General features: G+C 36.5%; 1 protein-coding gene across 4 annotated transcripts in view; it reads right to left on the reverse strand.

The window, feature by feature from the left end:
* The window catches only part of CACNA2D1 (calcium voltage-gated channel auxiliary subunit alpha2delta 1), a 513,049-nt gene that overhangs the window by 26,584 nt on the left and 462,132 nt on the right, over positions 1-24,333 (reverse strand). For all 4 annotated transcript variants that reach the window (XM_079931860.1, XM_079931859.1, XM_079931862.1 and 1 more), the window contains 7 exons: positions 17,566-17,663; positions 7,675-7,762; positions 6,518-6,580; positions 5,731-5,834; positions 4,735-4,821; positions 1,850-1,917; positions 1,350-1,388 (listed from right to left, as the gene is read on the reverse strand). In XM_079931860.1, the coding sequence (XP_079787986.1) occupies positions 1,350-1,388; positions 1,850-1,917; positions 4,735-4,821; positions 5,731-5,834; positions 6,518-6,580; positions 7,675-7,762; positions 17,566-17,663 (547 nt within the window). The remainder of the gene's footprint in view (positions 1-1,349; positions 1,389-1,849; positions 1,918-4,734; positions 4,822-5,730; positions 5,835-6,517; positions 6,581-7,674; positions 7,763-17,565; positions 17,664-24,333) is intronic.

Raw genomic sequence — 24,333 nt, forward strand, 5'->3', positions numbered from 1 at the left:
GCAAGAGAAGCCACTGCACCACAATGAAGAGTAGCCCCTGCTTGCTGCAACTAAAGAAAGCCCGCGTGCAGCAACGAAGACCCAACATAGACCAAAAAAAAAAAAAGTCAACTCAGTCTGAACGAAAACATAAGAACAAATTAGAAATAATCTTTTCACCACCCCACTGTCATCTAAATGAACCAGGAAATTGGATAAACGAAAACATTTAATAATGTACAATTATTATTTTAAACACATACTTAAGATTTTGACAAGAAAGACATTAAGAAAAATCCATTTGGGGCAATATTCATCACAGGCTTAAAAATAAAAAGCAGCAGTATGAGGTTATTTATAACTATTCTATACTAAAAATATTTGATTGGATAATTTGAGATGTAAAAGCAGGAAACAAGACCAAAAAAATGCCTCTGACAGAGGAAAAATAATCATATATCCTAAAGTATTCCCATACAGTTTAAATTATGTTTAAATGCATGAATCAATTTAATAATTTTTATTGTATAAAATCACAAAAACATTGTTTTCAGATTTGGGGACGTAATGCACTCTATTTTTCTAATATGAAAGGAGCTTGCTAAAACCTTTGCTCTAAAAACAGCTGATACATAGTCTATGTAAAATGGATGTTACAAAAATAATTAAAATTACTGGCTTATGATTTCACAAGACTAGGAGTGAATAAAATAACATGAAACCCCTGCTTCCTTTGGAAATATATAGACATACATAAGAGGACTGAAAGAAAATAGTGGAATTTGTCGTTCTTATTCATTATATGAATAATTTATCTAGTACCATTCTTACAGCATCTTCGGCTTGGAACAAAGCAAGTTGACATTTGCTTTTTCAATTTCTCAAACAGAAATGGAAGTAATAGAAGACAATGTAAAATCCAATCCAGGCAAGTAAAACTATGTAATACCAAGGTTTAGTTAAAAAACCTTTCTCACCACTATAAACACAGTGTGAAAAATTCAGATAAAGTGCAAAAGATGAGGGAAGATTGCACTGATAATCAATAAATATGCTTCAGTTTAGAAACTCTGGTCAGAAACGAATTTGTATTTATATGTACAAAAGAATCTAACACAATTGAGACTGAAGCGAATACAGTCTATATTGATATGGCTTTTTAATGAATATCTTCAAATGCTTCTAATGTTTGAGGTTAGGAATTAAAAGCATATAATTCAAATTCTTATCTGTGAATTAGTTCACAATTCCATACAATATTTTTTTAGCATTTGACTAAACCTTCCTGCATCTTTCTTTATCATTAGAGTCTTAGGAAGAGTAACACAAAAAATTGTACTTAAAAATTCCATTTTAAAGAGTTCTCTTACATCACTGTTTCTTTTACAGTCACAAACTGGACCAGCACACTGAAAGACAGAAATACAGTTATCACCTCATATTATCTTTCTAGTTGGATTTTAATTATATCATTTTAATTATTACCATATTGTAATTAGAACTTTTATAATAATTAGTATAAAAGATTAAACGATAGTCTAGTCAATAGCTTTATCTTTACAAATTAGAAAAGATCAGCCAATAAATATTTAAACTAGCATAATATATATTATGCTAGTTTAATGTTTATGCTATATCATAATATATATATATATAAAACTAGCATAAAAATATTTAAACTAGCATAAATAATACTGAAATATTTTCCTATTATTTATTAGTTGACTAAACAAAAAGTTCTTTGAAAAAATGGTAATTCATAATTCTGCTTCAATGTAGTTGCATCGAAAATTTATTTTGTCACTGTATAAGACTTTGCTTTCTAAGATCAGTAAATGTAGCATAAGAATTTTTTAAAAAGTTATCTTACCGGATCCCTGATTGATGTTTTGGTGAAATTCTCTATCCAGGAGTTTACATCAATTTTAATTCCAACAACTGAAACAATCATGTAAAGAAAAATTGACACATGCATTTAAAAAATGTAGCTATAATTCTCATTTATCTTTCCTCTCACATTTAAAAATTCCTGAGCAGGCAAATGTAAGTTTCTTAAGATTAAAAAAAAAAAAAATCTGTTTAATTGCAGATATACATTGAAAAGCTGATTCAAATTCATTTAAAAGGTGGCAAATTTAATTAGCTTACAATATAATTTCTAGGGTATGATAATTTAAATAATTTATATTCAATTTAATGCTATTTTATAATGTTTATTACAGACATATATTTCTTGGGGTTTTCATTAAAAAGTAATGCTAATAGCTCTTAAACTGTTACAAACTTCGTTTATACACACATTTATTTACTATAACCTGGTATATTAACTAATAAAGGAGGCTTAAAAAAAGGAGTGTCAGGAATAGCTTTATAAATATGAGGTCATTCAAGGTGGTGGGTTTTAAGAGGCTTCCCTAACCTGACCAGTGCATGCAGGAGGTGCTTAAGAAATGTTTGCTGAGAATATACAATGGAGAAAAGACAGCCTCTTCAATAAGTAGTGCTGGGAAAACTGGACAGCTACATGTAAAAGAATGAAATTAGAACACTCCCTAACAAACACCATACACAAAAATAAACTCAAAATGGATTAAAGAGCTAAATGTAAGGCCAGACACTATCAAACTCTTAGAGGAAAACATAGGCAGAACACTCCATGACATAAATCACAGCAAGATCCTTTTTGACCCACCTCCTAGAGAAAGGGAAATAAAAACAAAAATAAACAAATGGGACCTAATGAAACTTAAAAGCTTTTGCACAGCAAAGGAAACCATAAACAAGATGAAAAGACAACCCTCAGAATGGGAGAAAATATTTGCAAACGAAGCAACTGACAAAGGATTAATCTCCAAAATATACAAGCAGCACATGCAGCTCAATATCAAAAAAACAAACAATCCCAAAATGGGCAGAAGACCTAAATAGACATTTCTCCAAAGAAGATATACAGATTGCCAACAAACACATGAAAGGGTGCTCAACATCACTAATCATTAGAGAAATGCAAATCAAAACTACATGAGGTATCATCTCACACTAGTCAGAATGGCCATCATCAAAAAATCTAGAAACAATAAGTGCTGGAGAGGGTGTGGAGAAAAGGGAACCCTCTTGCACTGTTGGTGGGAATGTAAATTGATACAGCCACTATGGAGAACAGTATGGAGGTTCCTTAAAAAACTAAAAATAGAACTACCACACGACCCAGCAATCCCACTACTGGGCATATACCCTGAGAAAACCATAATTCAAAATGAGTCATGTACCACAATGTTCACTGCAGCTCTATTTACAATAGCCAGGACATGGAAACAACCTAAGTGTCCATAGACAGATGAATGGATAAAGATGTGGCACATATATACAATGGAATATTACTCAGCCATAAAAAGGAACGAAATTGAGTTATTTGGAGTGAGGTGGATGGACCTAGAGACTGTCATACAGAGTGAAGTAAGTCAGAAAGAGAAAAACAAATACCATATGCTAACACATATATATGGAATCTTAAAAAAAAAAGGTTCTGAAGAACCTAGGGGCAGGACAGGAATAAAGATGCAGATGTAGAGATTGGACTTGAGGATATGGGGAGGGGAAAGGGTAAGCCGGGACGAAGTGAGAGAGTGGCATGGACGTATATATACTACCAAATGTAAAATAGCTAGTGGGAAGCCGCCGCACAGCACAGGGAGATCAGCTTGGTGCTTTGTGACCACCTAGAGGGGTGGGAAAAGGAGGGTGGGAGGGAGACGCAAAAGGGAGGAGATATGGGGATATATGTACATGTATAGCTGATTCACTTTGTTATACAGCAGAAACTAACACATCATTGTAAAGCATTATACTCCGATAAAGATGTTAAAAAAAATTTAAAAAAGAAAAAAAAGGAAATGCTTGCTGAAGTGTGGATAAATGAGTGGATGAGTAGGTAGGTGAATAGGTGGCACGTGAATGAGTGATTGACAGAATAAGATTGAATGAGTAAATGAGCAATTGAGAGAATGAAGGAAGGAGTGAATGAGTTGCTGAGTGAATGATGGAGTGAATGTATGCAGTTCAACCACTGGGGGGAGTTTATCACAGGAGTTTATCTACCTTCTCAATCTGGCCTATTTTTTCTAAAATTCAAACAATACTGAATTATACTTTTTTTTTTAACTTTTACTGCATCTGTTCATTCCAGCCCACTTCTAATTCCCACTGATGCTTAGTTTTATGAACTTTTTCATTTGCTTGATTTCTTTCACCAAAAGACTCATTATTCTATATATTTTATTGTAAGGTTTTTTTTAATAGATCCCTAATTCTTTTTAACAGATACATAGTATAGATATGCCACAATTTATCTTTTCCCCCAATGATGGAAACTTAACTTTTCATGTTTAAATTATTACAAATATTCACATCCTTGCCCATATCTACTTTTGTATATTTGAAATACTTTATAGGATAGACTTCTGAGTGGAATTGCTGGATCAATCCAGCAATTAGAATTTTGATATACAACACGAAACTGACTCCCTAAATTTATGTCAAGAGTGTATAAACATACACACTTCTTTGAAAACTCAACTCTTATTTTATCCCCAATCTCATACGTAACTAATTGTGTTTCATTTTATTTTTCTAATTTGACTTTATTTTCGTTGAAGCTTTCTGATAGCCTTCCTGAAAAGCAGTACCAGTGGATAATATAAACAGTAGGTCACATTTAGTTTCGGTCGTGTGTATGTGTACAATATATGTGCTTACCTGCAGGTTTTAGAAGTTTTCCCTGGATGTATATTTCTACAGCTTTGCTTACCATAATGCCCGATTCATAAGCACCAGGTCCGCTTTCTAAAAAAAAAAAAAAAAAAAAAAAAAGGAAAAATAGACCTATCTAGATAAAGCAAATAATATTACATTTCTTTTAATAGGTACAGGTGGATACTGTTTTACTTAAATGTTCTAGCATAAATATGTTATCAAGAAGTGGTCTCCTCTTCCCTTTTCTTCCATTTTATAGCAGGCTAATTAGAGTGTCCAGGAATTGGTTTGCATGAATTGACTTTGGAATGAGAATTACTCAGCTTGGCTGCATCCCTCTCACAATAAAGGATGCACACCAAATCCCTGCTTTGACACTTACTACAATATTGGGGAGGCTGCTGAAGTAAAGCAGAAAGATTGATCTTAGATTCACAAAACTGCTGTAAAACTGTAAAAGATACATATTCCTGGAAAAACTGAAATTCTCTGAACTTCAGTTTCCCCGTTTGCGAAAATGGTGATGGTAGAACCAACCCCCAGAAAGGATGAAGGATTAAATTAGAAAGTTTTAGGGAGAGAACCCAATAAAGTATTTTAAAATATAGGCTATTATTAATTTTTATAAATGTTATGCAACTAATACCGATTAAAGAGCAAACTGATTAATTACATTTTTAAAATTCATTAAACATTCTTACATATATTTGCAGTTTGTGAAATGAGGGATGATCTATATGTGTTTCAATGTATTATGCATGCCTGTAGATATGCTGTCTTTACACTACTGGGTGGCTGATTTCTTGTAGATGCATTTTACTTCCTCAACTAAATGGATGCTTCTGTCCTTCCAATGTCGTGCACATGGTATATGCTTAATGATGACTATTCTGAGCAAATACCATAAAATATATTGTTTGTATGGGGGGAAGCAGGTAGTAGCAATAATTTATTTTTAAAAAAGGAATTGAGATGGCTGAATTCTAAAGCAATACTTACTGTTAAAGTACGGAGCAGTGAAAACATAGTTATCGTTATCAAGACTTCTTTTATAAAAGCTGTCCTCATATGTTTCTGGGTTTTCTTGCCAATTTTCTCCAGCCCTAAGGAGGAAATGGGTCATCATTCTTATTCTTTAATCTACTCGATAACTTACTTTTCCCTTTGTGGACACCACTGAACTTTACAGATATGTCTGTATCTCAGGTATGTCTAAGGAAGATAGTGGTAATTGATGGTGTAAATGACATTCACTACTAAGCAACAGATCTGCTTAGAATTAAACTAAGGAGCAGAAAAAGCTGACGTCTAGTTTTACTCTGCCATTTACTAGCCAGGTAATTATAGACAAGTCAGTTAATAAGTCAATTAATATAAATAAGCCTACACAGCCCACTTTATGGACTCTTCTGAAGATAAACACAGATAAAATCCATAGAACAGTGAAAACAATGAAGTGCTATGCAAACATTGCCAATTGACATATTTGTAATAACCATTATGTTCATTTAACCAGGTTAGCTTATGTCTATGAAGAGAGAAATCTCTTTGATAACCTCTTCAGTGTTGTAATATATATGACAAGCGAAAACATCATTGAAGAATTATAATAGCATTTTTGAAAGAAATGGAGTATTTTAATAAGTAAGTACTTCAGGTAAATTCCAATTTAACTACTAATAATGATCAGTTTCTCTGAAGAATGGCTTCCTTATACAGTAAGGTACAGATCCTTGGAGTAGTCCTTTGTAATCTAGTAATTTTTACAGATGCTATTTGAACTTACTCTTTGGGATAAACTCTGGTAATCCCACCATCAGTCACAACAAACCGTGCTTTCACTCCCTTGCTGGAACAGAAGACAAAAGAAGGAAATTTCATTCAACTTATTCTTTGTAAGGTGTTAGTTTAGGTGTTGGTGGTACAAAGAGAAACAGAATGAGTTCCTGACATAAAGGAGGCCGAAGTAAATGTATCAATAGATGTAAACTATGTTTTAATAAAACACAGTTTTTAGATATTTCTTAAAATATCTAAGAAATAGTTAAAGGGAGGATGCTTAAGGAAGACATTTCATAAGAAATAATGAGATAGCTGCATGCTGAAGATGGAATGGGAGTTAACACAGATGGCAGGAAGACATCACATGTAAAGAAAAGAGTACATGTAAGGGAAAGCTAGTGAAGAGTGGTAGTATTTGGTGTAATAAAAGCATAAGGCATGAGGTGAGAAACAACAGGAGGTACAGTTGCAAGTATAAGCTTCTGAAGAATGGTCAGCTCATGAGTGATCATGAAATCCACGCTGGAGAGGCTGCTTCACCTTCACCCTGAAGTTAGGGCTCCGTTTTAAAAGTGAGACTCTGGAAAGTATGAGTTACATGGAGAACAGCCTGGGGCCCGTGGGCAGAGGAATTGGAAGCCCTAAAGGCGGAGACATCACTGCTGTGATTTCTTAGATATGGAAAACAATTAGAACCCTGAGTATGAAGCAGAGAGGAAAACATTTTTAGAAACAATATTTAGCACTTGGTGGTTGATTGGAAATGGGGCGGAGAAGAGACTGGAAACGAGAACCATTGTCAGATTTCTCCCTGTCTTGACTGGCTGTAGGGCAGGGCTATTAGAAAGCTAACTGAACATTCACTAGAAGCCCTAGTTTACCACCAACACTGAGACACACGCAAGCACACCTATTTAACTTGATCATTCACACTGTAGCATATACATGCGTAAAGCTGAGTAATGGTAGATGTTAGTCCTGACACACACCCACAACTGAAAATTCAAGTTGTCAACAACTGCAAAATGGTTTTCTTGGGAAACGGTTATTAAAGATAAATAATAAACTTTAAATTTGAGATTTATTTTCCAAAAATTTCCCAGAGAGAAGCTAAACTGAAATACAGAATATATACCTTTTATTAATAAGACAAACACTTACATGTTTTTCTGCTTACTCCAGTAATTCTGGACAAGTTCATTTGTAAAGCCGGCATCCAGCAAGACTCTATTAATCAAGTCCGTATTGCCTAACAGAGAAGGAAAGCCTCAATTACACCCACATAGTTTAATTAGGATAGTAATGAAACAAACATTTTCTATTTCCAGAAGCAATTTAGAGTGGATAATATTTCTATGAATTTAAAAATGTAACCTTATTAATTTTCTACATTTTTTATATTGTTCCTCTTCCATTTTTCAGGATATGGACAAAATTAGAAGTGGAAAAACCAATTCTAAATGAGGCAAATTATTTTATAAATGCTATCAAAAAGATAAGGATTCCAAAGTATTATAATTTCACAGACGATTTTATGCCTAAATATAAAACTACATAATACATATAGGGTTTTGTTTGTTTTTTTGTTTTCTGTTTTGGGGCCAAGGAACAGAATAACTTATCACAGACCAGCACTGCTCCAAGACCGGCTTTTGGAATCTGCTTGTATTGATGAAAGAGCACAGGCTTCAGGCTGTCACTTGTGGAGTAACTGAAGAGAGTATTAGCCCAGGTTTGAAGGTAATGGAGGGAAGAGATGACGAGGACCAAGGGTCAATGAATACACTCTCTTAAACAAAAAATGTTGCCTTCTTCCCTTTCTCTTGGCTTCTCTGCTCTAAGCCCATAAAGCTCTGAAATAACCTACAAGTACCGACTGAAACTTCACACTTCTTATTTCATTTTATTCAGATATGGAATATATGGTCTTAGTTAATACTGTATTACCACAAGAGTTGGGGGTGGCATAGAAAATATTTTAGTTCCTTTTAATTATTTTACCTCAATGTATCTTTCACTCAAGATTAAAGGATCAATTTAATCCATATTTTAGACTTCATTTCAATTCATTCTAGGAACTTTTATTACATTGTTTTAGAAACAATCACTATAAAAAAATAATCCTTTTGGAAAGTGAGTGATATATTTTAATTCTTAAATCCTTTTAATTCTTAAATCCTTTTAGGTAAAACAAAAGAGACCATTGTTTTAATCTGTAATATAAATCAATGTTGCAAGTAATTTCATAGTTTGATTCATATTTTCATTATGCTCTAAGCCTAAAATCAATCTTGAAATCTGTCTCCTGCAGCTGGTTACACGCAATAAATAGATTATTAGTATTAAGCTTTACTGTTTTATACATTTACACTTTTCATTTTTACTTTAATTCAAAAATAAAGAACAATATGAAGAAGACAACCACTCTACAGCATTCACATTTAGGTAGTTTAATAAATTAACTTAAACAATAGATGAGAATTGTAATTTTACTGATGGATTAAGTACTTTTATAAAGCAAAGTTAAACTTGTACCTCTTTAAAAAACACCCATTTAGGACAGTTACATTTCAATCACTGATATCTACTTTTAGAGTTGGTTTTACAGATTATTGATAACATGAGGTAAAGTATGATTGAGAAAAATCTACAACACTGTCACAGGAAAATAGAAATTATTTCATAGCTATTAACTCTTATAATAAAACATCTAGTAAGTTTTCAATTTTTTATATAATCATCTCAAACATTTCCCACAGAATTATAGGGGAGGCAGAAAAAAGTTAATTGAAATGAAGGAAGAGACTGAAGAACATAAATAACACTATGGATATTAGCGCTATTTTACTAAAAGTATTTTCTTTAAACACTTGTACTTCTCTGAGACGAGACATCCAATTAAAGGAGTATTCAATAATCTTATTATTTCAGTTCTCTCTTAGAAATAAATAATAACATTGTAAAGGTTCTGCTCAGAACGAGCTCACACTGAGCAGAAAGTTTTGAAATCACACGTGTTCAGGCATGATCAATGCAGACTTCACCCACCCATGACAGGTTTCCAGAGTGGCTCTTTTGAGCAACCGGCTAACTCGTCTTAGAGGTGCTCAGTAGTAATTTCTTATGAGATAAATATAAGTTTGAGAGACAGCTTTAAGAAGGGATTTTCTTTTTTTATAACTGAGGAAATGCTTTAGTTAACTCTTCCTGATAGCAGGAGAAATAACTTTTAAGAAGAAAAGAAAAAGAGAGAAGAAGGACGAGGGAGAGCAGAAGGGAGAAGATGGAAGAAGGAGAAAGAGAACAAACAAGTCATTTATGTGTACTTTTATCTTCAAGTTATATTTACTAAGGTAATTTTTGCCAGGCAGTTGGTTTTTCTCTCTTATTTCCTAAGTATACTGCCTTTTCTCCTGATTGTACTTTTTAATAAATAGGGTAATTTTAGGAAGAAAAAACAGTTAAGATTTTTAAATGTTTTAAGAGCCCAGAATCCACAAATCTCTATGAGGTTTCAGAGTATAAATGATGCAAATTTCTCTGAAAGACAAATAAAATTGTTAAAAACTAACTACTAAAATTGAGCCATTCTAACTTGATTTACTTCATTAAATGGTAAATTATAGATGTATATTTTTTAAGATTAACGTTAACTGTGATCAAGATAAAACCCCAGGACGAGGGGAAGATGGCGTAAGAGTAAGTCGAGGAGATCACCTTCCTCCCCCCAGATACACCAGAAATACATCTACACGTGGAACAACGCCTACAGAACACCTACTGAATGCTGGCAGAAGACCTCAGACCTCCCAAAAGGCAAGAAACTCCCCACGTAGGGCAAAAGAAAAAAGAATAAACAGAGACAAAAGGATAGCGATGGGACCTGCACCAGTGGGAGGGAGCCATGAAGGAGGAAAGGTTTCCACACACTAGGAGCCCCTTCACGGGCGGAGACTGCGGGTGGTGGAGGGGGGAGCTTCGGAGCCGAGGAGGAGAGCGCAGCAACAGGGGTGCGGAGGGCAAAGCGGAGAGATTCACGCACAGAGGATCGGTGGCGACCAGCACTCACCAGCCCTAGAGGCTTGTCTGCTCACCCGCCGGGGCGGGCGGGGCTGGGAGCTGAGGCTCGGGCTTCTGTCGGAGCGCAGGGATAGGACTGGCGGCGTGAACACAGCCTGAAGGGGGATAGTGCACCACAGCTAGCCGGGAGGGAATCCGGGGAAAAGTCTGGACCTGCCGAAGAGGCAAGAGACTTTTTCTTCCCTCTTTGTTTCCTGGTGCGCGAGAAGAGGGGATTAAGAACGCTGCTTAAAGGAGCTCCGGAGACAGGAGCGAGCCGCGGCTAAAAGTGCGGATCCCAGAGACGTGCATGAGACGCTAAGGCTGCTGCCGCCGCCACCAAGAAGCCTGCGTGCGAGCACAGGTCACTATCCACACCCCCCCTTCCGGGGAGCCTGTGCAGCCCGCCACTGCCAGGGTCCCGGGATCCAGGGACAATTTCCCTGGGAGAACGCACGGCGCGCCTCAGGATGGTGCAACTTCACGCGAGCCTCTGCCGCCGCAGGCCTGCCCCGCACTCCGTGCCCCTCCCTCCCCATGGCCTGAGTGAGCCAGAGCCCCCGAATCAGTGGCTCTTTTAACCCCGTCCTGTCTGAGCAAAGAACAGAAGCCCTCCGGCGACCTACAAGCAGAGGCAGGGCCAAATCCAAAGCTGAGCCCCTGGGAGCTGTGAGAACAAAGAAGAGAAAGGGAAATCTCTCCCAGCAGCCTCAGAAGCAGCAGATTAAATCTCCACAATCAACTTGATGTACCCTGCATCTGTGGAATACATGAATAGACAACGAACCATCCCAAATTGAAGAGCCGTGTGGATGAAAGGCTCTTGGTGCTGCAGCCAGGAGTCAGTGCTGTGCCTCTGAGGTGGGAGAGCCAACTTCAGGACACTGGTCCACAAGAGGCCTCCCAGCTCCACATAATATCAAACGGCAAAAATCTCCCAGAGATCTCCATCGCAACACCAGCACCCAGCTTCACTCAACGACCAGCAAGCTACAGAGCTGGACACCCTATGCCAAACAACTAGCAAGACAGGAACACAGCCCCACCCATTAGCAGAGAGGCTGCCTAAAATCATAATAAGGCCACAGACCAGACGTGGACCTGCCCACCAGAAAGACAAGATCCAGCCTCATCCACCAGAACACAGGCACTAGTCCCCTCCACCAGGAAGCCTACACTACCCACTGAACCAACCTTAGCCACTGGAGACAGACACCAAAAACAACGGGAACTACGAACCTGCAGCCTGCAAAAAGGAGACCCCAAACACAGTAAGATAAGCAAAATGAGAAGACAGAAAAACACACAGCAGATGAAGAAGCAAGATAAAAACCCACCAGACCTAACAAATGAAGAGGAAACAGGCAGTCTACCTGTAAAAGAATTCAGAATACTGATAGTAAAGATGATCCAAAATCTTGGAAATAGAAGAGACAAAATGCAAGAAACATTAAACAAGAACCTTGAAGAACTAAAGATGAAACAAACAATGATGAACAACACAATAAATGAAATGAAAAATACTCTAGATGGGATCAATAGCAGAATAACTGAGGCAGAAGAACGGATAAGTGACCTGGAAGATAAAATAGTGGAAATAACTCCTGCAGAGCAGAATAAAGAAAAAAGAATGAAAAGAACTGAGGACAGTCTCAGAGACCTCTGGGACAACATGAAAACACCAACATTCGAATTATAGGGGTTCCAGAAGAAGAAGAGAAAAAGAAAGGGACTGAGAAAATATTTGAAGAGATTATAGTTGAAAACTTCCCTAATATGGGAAAGGAAATAGTTAATCAAGTCCAGGAAATACAGAGAGTCCCATAGAGGATAAATACAAGGAGAAATACGCCAAGACACATATTAATCAAACTGTCAAAAATTAAATACAAAAAAAACATATTAAAAGCAGCAAGGGAAAAACAACAAATAACACACAAGGGAATCCCCATAAGGTTAACAGCTGATCTTTCAGCAGAAACTCTGCAAGCCAGAAGGGACTGGGCAGGACATATTTAAAGTGATGAAGGAGAAAAACCTGCAAGCAAGATTACCCTACCCAGCAAGGATCTCACTCAGATTTGATGGAGAAATTAAAACCTTTACAGACAAGCAAAAGCTGAGAGAGTTCAGCACCACCAAACGAGCTTTACAACAAATGCTAAAGGAACTTCTCTAGGCAGGAAACAAAAGAGAATGAAAAGACCTACAATAACGAACCCAAAACAGTTAAGAAAATGGGAATAGGAAAATACATATCGATTATTACCTTAAATGTAAATGGACTAAATGCTCCAGCCAAAAGATTAGACTGGCTGAATGGATACAAAAACAAGAGCCATATATATGCTGTCTACAAGAGACCCACTTCAAACCTAGAGACACATACAGACTGAAAGTAAGGGGATGGAAAAAGATATTCCATGCAAATGGAAACCAAAAGAAAGCTGGAGTAGCAATTCTCATATCAGACAAAATAGACTTTAAAATGAAGACTATTAGAAGAGACAAAGAAGGACACTACATAATGATCAAGGGATCGATCCAAGAAGAAGATATAAGAATTATAAATATTTATGCACCCAACATAGGAGCGCCTCAATACATAAGGCAAATACTAACAACCATAAAAGGGGAAATCAACAGTAACACATTCATAGTAGGGGACTTTTAACACCCTACTTTCACCAATGGACAGATCATCCAAAATGAAAATAAATACGGAAACACAAGCTTTAAATGATACATTAAACAAGATGGACTTAATTGATATTTATAGGACACTCCATCCAAAAACAACAGAATACACATTTTTCTCAAGTGCTCATGGAACATTCTCCAGGATAGATCATATCTTGGGTCACAAATCGAGCCTTGGTAAATTTAAGAAAATTGAGGGCTTCCCTGGTGACGCAGTGGTTGAGAGTCCGCCTGCCGATGCAGGGGACACGGGTTTGTGCCCCGGTCCGGGAAGATCCCACATGCCACGGAGCAGCTGGGCCCATGAGACATGGCAGCTGAGCCTGCGTGTCCGGATCCTGTGCTCCGCAATGGGAGAGATCACAACAGTGAAAGGCCCGTGTACCGCAAAAAAAAAAAAAAAAAAAAAGAAAGAAAATTGAAATTGTATCAGGTATCTTTTCCGACCAGAATGCTATGAGACTAGATATCAATCACAGGAAAAGATCTGTAAAAAATACAAACACATGGAGGCTAAACAATACACTACTTAATAACGAAGTGATCACTGAAGAAATCAAAGAGGAAATCAAAAAATACCTAGAAACAAATGACAATGGAGACACAACGACCCAAAACCTATGGGATGCAGCAAAAGCAGTTCTAAGAGGGAAGTTTATAGCAATACAATCCTACCTTAAGAAACAGGAAACATCTCGAATAAACAACCTAACCTTGCACCTAAAGCAATTAAAGAAAGAAGAACAAAAAAACTCCAATGTTAGCAAGAGGAAAGAAATCATAAAAATCAGATCAGAAATAAAAAAGAAATGAAGGAAATGATAGCAAAGATCAATAAAACTAAAAGCTGGTTCTTTGAGAAGATAAAAATAATTGATAAACCATTAGCCAGACTCAATCAAGAAAATGAGGGAGAAGACTCAAATCAATAGAATTAGAAATGAAAAAGGAGAAGTAACAACTGACACTGCAGAGATACAAAAGATCATGAGAGATTACTAAAAGCAACTCTATGCCAATAAAATGGAAGAAATGGACAAATTCTTAGAAATGCACAACCTGCCAAGACTGAATCAGGAAGAAATAGAAAATATGAACAGACCAATCACAAGCACTGAAATTGAGACTGTGATTGAAAATCTTCCAACAAACAAAAGCCCAGGATCAGATGGCTTCACAGGCAAATTCTATCAAACATTTAGAGAAGAGCTATCACCTATCCTTCTCAAACTCTTCCAAAATATAGCACAGGGAGGAACACTCCCAAACTCATTCTATGAGGCCACCATCACCTTGATACCAAAACCAGACAAGCATGTCACAAAGAAGGAAAACTACAGGCCAGTATCACTGATGAACATAGTTGCAAAAATCCTCAACAAAATACTAGCAAACAGAATCCAACAGCATATTAAAAGGATCATACACCATGATCAAGTGGGATTTATCCCAGGAATGCAAGGATTCTTCAATATACACATATCAATCAATGTGATAAACCATATTAACAAATTGAAGGAGAAAAACCATATGATCATCTCAATAGATGCAGAAAAAGCTTTCAACAAAATTCAACACTCATTTATGTTAAAAACCCTGCAGAAAGTACGCATAGAGGGAACTTAGCTCAACATAATAAGGCCACATATGACAAACCCACAGCCAACATCATCCTCAATGGTGAAAAACTGAAAGCATTTCCACTAAGATCAGGAAGAAGACAAGGTTGCCCACGCTCACCACTCTTATTCAACATCGTTTTGGAAGTTTTAGCCACAGCAATCAGAGAAGAAAAGGAAATAAAAGGAATCCAAATTGGAAAAGAAGAAGTAAAGCTGCCACTGTTTGCAGATGACATGATACTATACATAGAGAATCCTAAAGACGCTACCAGAAAACTACTAGAGCTAATCAATGAATTTGGTAAAGTAGCAGGATACAAAATTAATGCACAGAAATCTCTGGCATTCCTTTACACTAATGATGAAAAACGTGAAAGTGAAATCAAGAAAACATTCCCATTTACCACTGCAACAAAAAGAATAAAATATCTAGGAATAAACCTACCTAAGGAGACAAAAGACCCGTATGCAGGAAATTATAAGACACTGATGAAAGAAATTAAAGATGATACAAATAGATGGAGAGATATACCATGTTCTTGGATTGGAAGAATCAACATTGTGAAAATGACTCTACTACCCAAAGCAATCTATAGATTCAATGCAATCCCTATCAAGCTACCACTGGCATTTTTCACAGAACTAGAACAAAAAATTTCACAATTTGTATGGAAACACAAAAGACCCCGAATAGCCAAAGCAATCTTGAGAACGAAAAATGGAGCTGGAGGAATCAGGCTCCCTGACTTCAGACTATATTACAAAGCTACAGTAATCAAGACAGTATGGTACTGGCACAAAAACAGAAAGATCAATGGAACAGGATAGAAAGCCCAGAGATAAACCCACACACATATGGTCACCTTATCTTTGATAAAGGAGACAGGAATGTATAGTGGAGAAAGGACAGCCTCTTCAATAAGTGGTGCTGGGAAAACTGGACAGGTACATGTAAAAGTATGAGATTAGATCACTCCCTAACACCATACACAAAAATAAGCTCAAAATGGATTAAAGACCTAAATGTAAGGCCAGAAACTATCAAACTCTTAGAGGAAAACATAGGCAGAACACTCTATGACATAAATCACAGCAAGATTCTTTTTGGCCCACCTCCCAGAGAAATGGAAATAAAAACAAAAATAAACAAATGGGACCTAATGAAACTTCAAAGCTTTTGCACAGCAAAGGAAACCGTAAACAAGACCAAAAGACAACCCTCAGAATGGGAGAAAATATTTGCAAATGAAGCAACTGACAGAGGATTAATCTCCAAAATTTATAAGCAGCTCATGCAGCTCAATAACAAAAAGCAGACAACCCAATCCAAAAATGGGCAGAAGACCTAAATAGACATTTCTCCAAAGAAAATATACAGTCTGCCAACAAACACATGAAAGAATGCTCAACATCATTAATCATTAGAGAAATGCAAATCAAAACTACAATGAGATATCATCTCACACCAGTCAGAATGGCCATCATCAAAAAATCTAGAAACAATAAATGCTGGAGAGGGTGTGGAGAAAAGGGAACACTCTTGCACTGCTCGTGGGAATGTAAGTTGGTACAGCCACTATGGAAAACAGTATGGAGGTTCCTTAAAAAACTACAAATAAAACTACCATATGACCCAGCAATCCCACTACTGGGCATATACCCTGAGAAGACCATAATTCAAAAAGAGTCATGTACCAAAATGTTCATTGCAGCTCTATTTAAAATAGCCCGGAGATGGAAACAACCTAAGTGTCCATCATCGGATGGATGGATAAAGAAGATGTGGCACATATATACAATGGAATATTACTCAGCCATAAAAAGAAACGAAATTGAGCTATTTGTAATTAGGTGGATAGACCTAGAGTCTGTCATACAGAGTGAAGTAAGTCAGAAAGAGAAAGATAAATACCGTATGCTAACACATATACATGGAATTTAAGAAAAAAAAATGTCATGAAGAACCTAGGAGTAAGACAGGAATAAAGACACAGACCTACTAGAGAATGGACTTGAGAATATGGGGAGGGGGAAGGGTAAGCTGTGACAAAGCGCGAGAGAGGCATGGACATATATACACTACGAAATGTAACGTAGATAGCTAGTGGGAAGCAGCCGCATAGCACAGGGAGATGAACTCGGTGCTTTGTGACCGCCTGGAGGGGTGGGATAGGGAGGGTGGGAGGGAGGGAGACGCAAGAGGGAAGAGATATTGGAACATATGTATATGTATAAGTGATTCACTTTGTTATAAAGCAGAAACTAACACACCATTGTAAAGCAATTATACTCTAATAGAGATGTAAAGAATAAATAAACTAAAATAAAATGTGTTTTCCTCTGCATAGAGGAAAGAACAATGCAATAAAGAACCTTCAAAAGATCATTCCAAATTCAGTTTCCCAAATTTGACAGGAACAAGGTAAGCATATACTATTTACATCTAACCTTTTGCAAGTATTGAATACCTGGATTTGAACACTGGATTTTACTTAATAACAGAATAAAATTTCTGTAATATATAAAAAAATTAAGGGTCAAATTATTACCATTAAAACTTCAAAAAGTAAATAAATAAACCAGCATACCAACAAACTAAATTGAACCACGATTTGACTACTTTGGATAATAACCACAGTGAAGCAATTATTGCAAATTAACGCATACTTACATGATGGGTTGTTCGGAGTTTTTCTATCAATAAGCTCATTAAAATTTAAAAGAAATTCGGTGTTATTATCTGATATTTTAAGATCATTGCAGTAATCTCTGAAAAAAATAGTTTAGGATATTAGGTGTTAAAATCACAACCTTACAAAAATGTACACAGTAAGCATAGGTAGTGAAAACACTTAATTTTTAAACTTTTTACTAGCTGCAAGACTTCGCAAGCTGTTGAATTCTGGTTATCTCCATTTCCTCATCCTTATAATGGAATAATACTTTAACATCAAGTGGTCAGGATTATATATTATATATTAAATATATTAACCATTTGAACTCTGGACAGAAGGTGCCCAATAAGTGTTGGCTTCTGTTACTCCTACTGTACTATTGTCATTTTATGCAGTAGGTTAGCAATTTACATATAGAAATTAAGACTGAGAAATTTAAAGATATATATTTATCAAATATCTACAATAAACCCATTGTGTTAATGTTTTTTTGAGAAATTACTATTTTAAAAAATGGAGTAAAATAAAGTGGCATTGATTTAGTTATTTGCACATATCTGTAATTACTGACTTAAGAAAAGACACTAATGTCTCTGTATTCAGCTGATTGCAAGATTGTTTTGGCACATGAAAAAAGTAAGTGCTCACACAGATCATCAGTTGGAAAGGAGAATTATTTTAATAATCTTTTCAGATAATTGTGGGTGTTCTTTTCTCTTTAGTAACAATTTGTAACAATCAAGTAACAATCGATTATTTGCAATTTCTTGATTCATAATTTGTGATATGGAATCTGAAACCATACCAATGAACATTTTGTACTCTGTTATTTTAAAATTCAATGCACCATCTTACATTTTGAATGAATCTTTTACCCATCATGATTTTTATCACATCATAAATTGGTTATTTGGAAGATATGAATAATGCAGATGTTCTAAACGGTAACATATTTTATTACACAATAATGAAAATTCACATTCATTAATAACATCACTGATCTCACCAGATAAGTCTATATAACTATGGGGAAGCTGTCATGCTTACAGTAATGAATATGTAACTTTCCTAAAATTCTAATTTTTGTTTGAAGTTCAGGTTTTGTCATTGGGAACAAATACTCCAGTTGTTTTCTTCAAAGTAAAAGGCTCACTTAACTAATTTTTGAGAAAATGTCTGCCAAATACCCAAGTCTGAATAACCACAGTTCCTCTGTCATTCATTCTTTCTAGTAAAATGATATCTCATGGAAAAAAAGCAAGAATCTCCTATTTTAGCTCTCAATTCACACAATTTTTGGAGATAGGCAAGTTACTCCGGTATGCAGTAAAACTTCCTTTTTTTTTTTTTTTACACAGAGTATTAAAAGACATATACTCATGGGTAAACCTCAGTAAAATTAATAATTCTTACTGCTTTAGTCAAGGATATTTTAAAGTGACACTGGCTTTTTCCCCAATGTGGGTGCCTGGCAATGAAGATTACAGTGGCTACCAGTAGTCCTGAGTACCACTGTCTTGATTCCTGATAAGGTATCAGCTCACCATTGCTTTTGTACTGTCACTGCAAATGTCAATATGATGAAAAACACAAATGCCATTTAACGTTGTTAGGAAAACAGCTTTGTCCTTGCAGATTCTCTGAAAGAGACTTTGGAACCCACAGGGTTCTATACTTTGAGAACTGCTGTCCTAAGTGTTTTGGAAATTAAGAATAAATGTAAGGCAACATAAATATTATAAGAAGATTGCAATTATAACAACTAGGTTAATACAACTAACAGACTGGTTAATCAAATATTCAAGACAAAAATGCAATCAAAAAGTAAACATTTTCAGATGCAAAAAGTAAACATTATCTAAATACAAAGCTGCAGAGAGGAAAAGAATGTCAGAACTTCAAAAACGAGACTTCTCGGTTCATGGAAAATTTTCGTTTAAAGACAAGGTTTAAAAAGTTTTCATAATACCCATTAAATTATTGACAGAGCTAAAGTTGACTTCTTCCCACAATGCTATGCTTTTTTGGAAATAACACTAGCCTGGAAGTCAAAAGGCCAATACATTGAACTAGGATCGCACAGAATTAGAAGCTGATGGGAAGGTTTTAGAAGGATTAAATAGAATGTTTTAGAAGGACTAAATGAAATAATTATTAATAAAATCATTAATAAAACATGGAATTTTAAAATTCGATGTTATTGTCTAGAAGGCATTTCTAAAATTTTCTTTTAATCATTTAATCCTAAAAATAACTTTATCAGAAGGTAATTTAATATTTTAATAGTGAGGAAACTGAGATTCAAAGATATAAAAAGATTTACCCAAAGGCACCTAACTAGCAAGTGGTCAAGTCCTGAGGGGAAAGGGAAGCCAAGTCTTCAGATCCCTAATTAGTGTTTTAACATAACCTACACTGTGCTTTGAACTTTGTGAGCTTTTATAGTTACAAAGCTTCAGGCCAAAAGCAGCTTTGACCTCTACCAATAGAAGGCTGTCAGTGTTGTGAGCAGTTAGTTTAGACAACGTCATCATGTTATGTTTTGTTTCTGTTTTGATCCTTGCTGGCTCGGTTGTGCCCAACTTTGAAGGAATCTAAAGATATTATTGACCTTTTGATGTATCCTAATGGCAAAAGCAGTGAAAGTGCTGAACTACCATTAAGGAAAGTTGTTGAATTAGGACGTGAGTAGAAGTGAAAGAATTTAAACAACTGCGACGTGAGAAAACACAACGCTGAACGTTGTGTCAGGGGAATGAGTTCTCCAGTAGTAAGAATGAGCCGGGACAACAGAAAGTTACACACCAGGCAGAGCAGGGTGCCTGTGCACTACGTAGTAAGTAGCAAGAGCCTGACTGAAATATTTGGGATGTGAATGTACGTCTAGACAGACAGCATCAACATCGGTTGCCTGTTAGCCTAATGATTGTTCAGCATAGGCCTGGGAGTTGACAACTGGAGATAATCAGCATTTCTTAAGATCTCTCCCAAAGGAACCACCCCAGGAAAGTGCATGACAGGCAATAACTGTGGTTACAACTGCTGAGTTCCCTCAGGACGTGTGGGATAGACTTTGCTGATAAACTTTCTATGAGGCACTGTGTTTCTAAAAGAGATCGATCTTATGCATATTGATCATTACTTTTCTGAGGAATTTTTTTTTTCCCCTAAAAAAGATTAAAGTAGCAAGGTGGAGAAACCTCTGGATGGCTTTAAAGGAACAAATTCAATTTCGATTTGCTGAAAATACCTTCAGGGCCTCAAAGCTATATAATCTTTTTTGGTCACTTTGTGTTTCTGACCGAAATGGGATTTGTAACTTAAACGGCTGCAAACTAAAAGATCTTTGGTATTAGAAATTTGGCAAATTATTTATTTCTAGAAAGTCAGTTTGTTCTCATTCTATTCCACGAACTTACATAGGTCATACATCTCAAATTAGCATTGAATTACTGGTGATCACATACTTTTCTTTCTTATTCTAACTTATCTTTGAAGTGCTTTCTCATTTCTGATTATCCAAGAAAGATAGAAAAATTAATCCATGTTGTAGACTTTCATCCCTATGACTGTAATTCTCTTAAAGATAGGAAAAATGCTCCACACATCTGTATTCTCCATGCTTTCCTTTCCAGTTTTCAAAATTTAAGGAAATTGCAAAAACCGAGTACTAACTAGGATCAAAGAGTTTAATTATTTAAGAATTAACAAAAATGGTTCTACCTTTAAATTTCACGAGCTTTCTTCTTTAAATTATTTTAAAATAACTGCTTTTTAACATCCTTTATTATTATTATTGGCCACACCACATGCCTTGCGGGATCTTAGTTCCCCAATCAGGGATTGAACCCGGGCCCATGGCAGTGTGCCAAGTCCTAACCACTGGACCACCAGGAAATTCCCATAACATCTTTTATTAAATAACTATCCCTCCTGCTCTGACCTCTTAATATAACCATCAGTAATAATAAATAAGGGCTTCCCTGGTGGCGCAGTGGTTGAGAGTCTGCCTGCCGATGCAGGGAACGTGGGTTCATGCCCCGGTCCGGGAAGATCCCGCATGCCGCAGAGTGGCTGGGCCCGTGAGCCATGGCCGCTGAGCCATGGCCTGCATGTCCGGAGCCTGTGCTCCGCAACGGGAGAGGCCACAGCAGTGAGAGGGCCGCGTACCGCAAAAAAATAATAATAAATAATATTTATTTAAGATCATGTCATACCAAGAGGTATGCTAAATATTCTGCATGCAATATTATCTCACTTAAAGCTTATAAAAACTGTATGAGGTAGGTATTATTGTTAGCACCATTTTACAAGTAAAGGAACTAAGATGCAGAGAATCTGAGTAACACAGCTATGACCATGAAAATCTGGGAAACAGATCCTGAAAGTCTTTCTCTAGAGTTTGCTTCACTGTTTCCCATTAATAACAGTGACAAAAACATATGCTGGATATTCTATGCTACATAAATGTCTCCCTTTTCTCACCAATGTTTTCTTTATCCCAATTTTCTATCAGTTTACTTTCCACAAATCTTTGAATACACATCCAATGCTCATGTTTCCAGGAAATGTTCCCTACAAAACTATTTTACTCAGCTGTACTGGACATTCTTTTGAGATTCCCTAAGTATTTGCATATTCAGTGTAGATATTTATACCTTAGAGTAGCAAGGAAACAGATTCAAATCCCGTATTATTTAACATCTCTAAAACTGTTTCCGGATCTGTGAAATAGGATAATATATAACACTAATTTATTAGAGAGCTCTTTTGAGGGGTAAATATAATCAAATCATACATGTGAATCATACATGTAAAAGGCTTAACACATGTTAACTGGGGTGAACACTCATTGTTTCTCCCACAAGCTACGACACTTCTTCCCTCCTCTGCTATTTGCTCCTTCCCCGAACACACAGGTGAATTCTAGTCTTCCAGCCAGTCATATTGATATTGAACGTGACAGGCCACAGAAATGATCCATATGCTAATCGTTGCTGAACTATAACAAAATCCACTGTCTATGAATTGGGAATTGAGATTGAGAGAGATATTTATCTTCTCCGGGAATTCCTGGACGTTTACCATGCTCGGAGGGAGAGTCTCAACACAGGGCACCCCGTATCTCAACCTCTTCTCACCCCTGTGCTACATTAATATTCCGCTTTCCAGCTAAAACTAGCTTTAGCAGTGGCCCAAAGTTACTTGTATCGAAAAATTGCTAGTAAGATTGTAGGTAGTATAATTAATAATATGATTTTTAAAATACTTTTCATACATTTATAGATTCTCCAGTCGTCAACTATTTATGAGGCCCCCACTGTGTGCCAATCAGTAGATTTGATATTGAGTATTGAATGGTAAGTCAGACAGATGCCATCATGTCTGTGTTGGGGAAAATAAAATGAAAGGTGGCCAGTACTCTAGTACGGGAAATACAGGATTCTATGAAGCAGTCAGCAAGGATGTCTAATCCAGTGATGATGGGAAAGAAATTCCCAGATCAAGGAGCTTTCAAGTTGTAGTTTGGGAAGGACCGGAGTTGTGTGTGTTCAATCCAAAATAGAAAAGAAAATGAGTGGATGAAAAGCAGTAAGGAGGAAAAAACAATGCATTTTAGGAAATAAGAAAAGTTTAGTGTGGCTAGACTTTAAAGCAGAGGTTGACAGACTGTTTCTTAAAGGGCAAGAGAGTAAATGATTCAGGCTCTATGGGCTAAAAGGTCTAGGCCACAACCCCTCGGCTCTGCCTTTGTAGTGAAAGCAGCCACGGGCAATACATCAACAAATGCCTGCGGCTGTGTTCTAATAAAACTTTACGTATAAAGTTTTATACGTAAAACTGCAGGCTGTAGCTTGTCAGCCCCTGATTTAGAGTACAGGGGACCACACTGGTAAACTGGGACCTAGTGACAGAAGATTTGAAAGCTTTCCTATACAGTATCGATTATCATGGGGATAATACGAAGCCACTGGTTAGTATTTAACAGCCGAGAAACATAATGTTATTGAAAGTTTAGAGACTCCCTCTGCTTACAGAAAGGAGACAGAAATTGGAAGTAAGGGAGAAATACTGGAGGCAGGGAGATCAATTAAGAGGCAGCCTTAGTAGTTTAAGTGAGGAAGGCACTAGCCTGAACTAGAACAAAGGCAGCAGAGTTTGACAGACATACTTGATACTCATAAGATAAATTCTATGTGGCAAGACTTGTTGATCGACCAGAAGTTCCATATAAAGGAAAGGGAGCAAAGACATCTATCAGGTCTCAAGACTGGGTATTTGGGGAGAACAGTATTTTTGTCACTGAGGCAACACAGAAAGAAGAGTTTTCCAAAGAGGACAAATGTTCAGGAGATCATGAATTTGGAGCACCTTGAAGAGACATTCCTATTAGGCTCCATAAACATGAAGTCTCATATTAAAATAAGTAGGGTAGACATAAAGTCTGGAAATATATTGTTTGATCTTATATTATAATGTAAGGTCAATAAACCACATAGTATGCCTATTTTGTTTCTAGATGTTACCAACATCCTGTAGATTTGGGAGCCATCACCCCAAACTGTAGACACAGAATAGTGGGCATCTGTGGTATGTCTGTAGACTCAAAATAGGCAGATAAGAGAGCCCAGGCCAGCAGCTTCATATGAGTGATGTGTACAAGAAGGGAAGCTCATGAAAGAGACTGAATATGCAGCCAGGGAGGGAGGAAGAAAACCAGAAAAGTATGTCATTAAGCAAGAGGAGGCAGAATGTCAAAGCGT

The sequence above is a fragment of the Stenella coeruleoalba genome (genome assembly GCF_951394435.1).
Source record: "Stenella coeruleoalba genome assembly, chromosome: 9".
Taxonomy (NCBI): domain Eukaryota; kingdom Metazoa; phylum Chordata; class Mammalia; order Artiodactyla; family Delphinidae; genus Stenella; species Stenella coeruleoalba.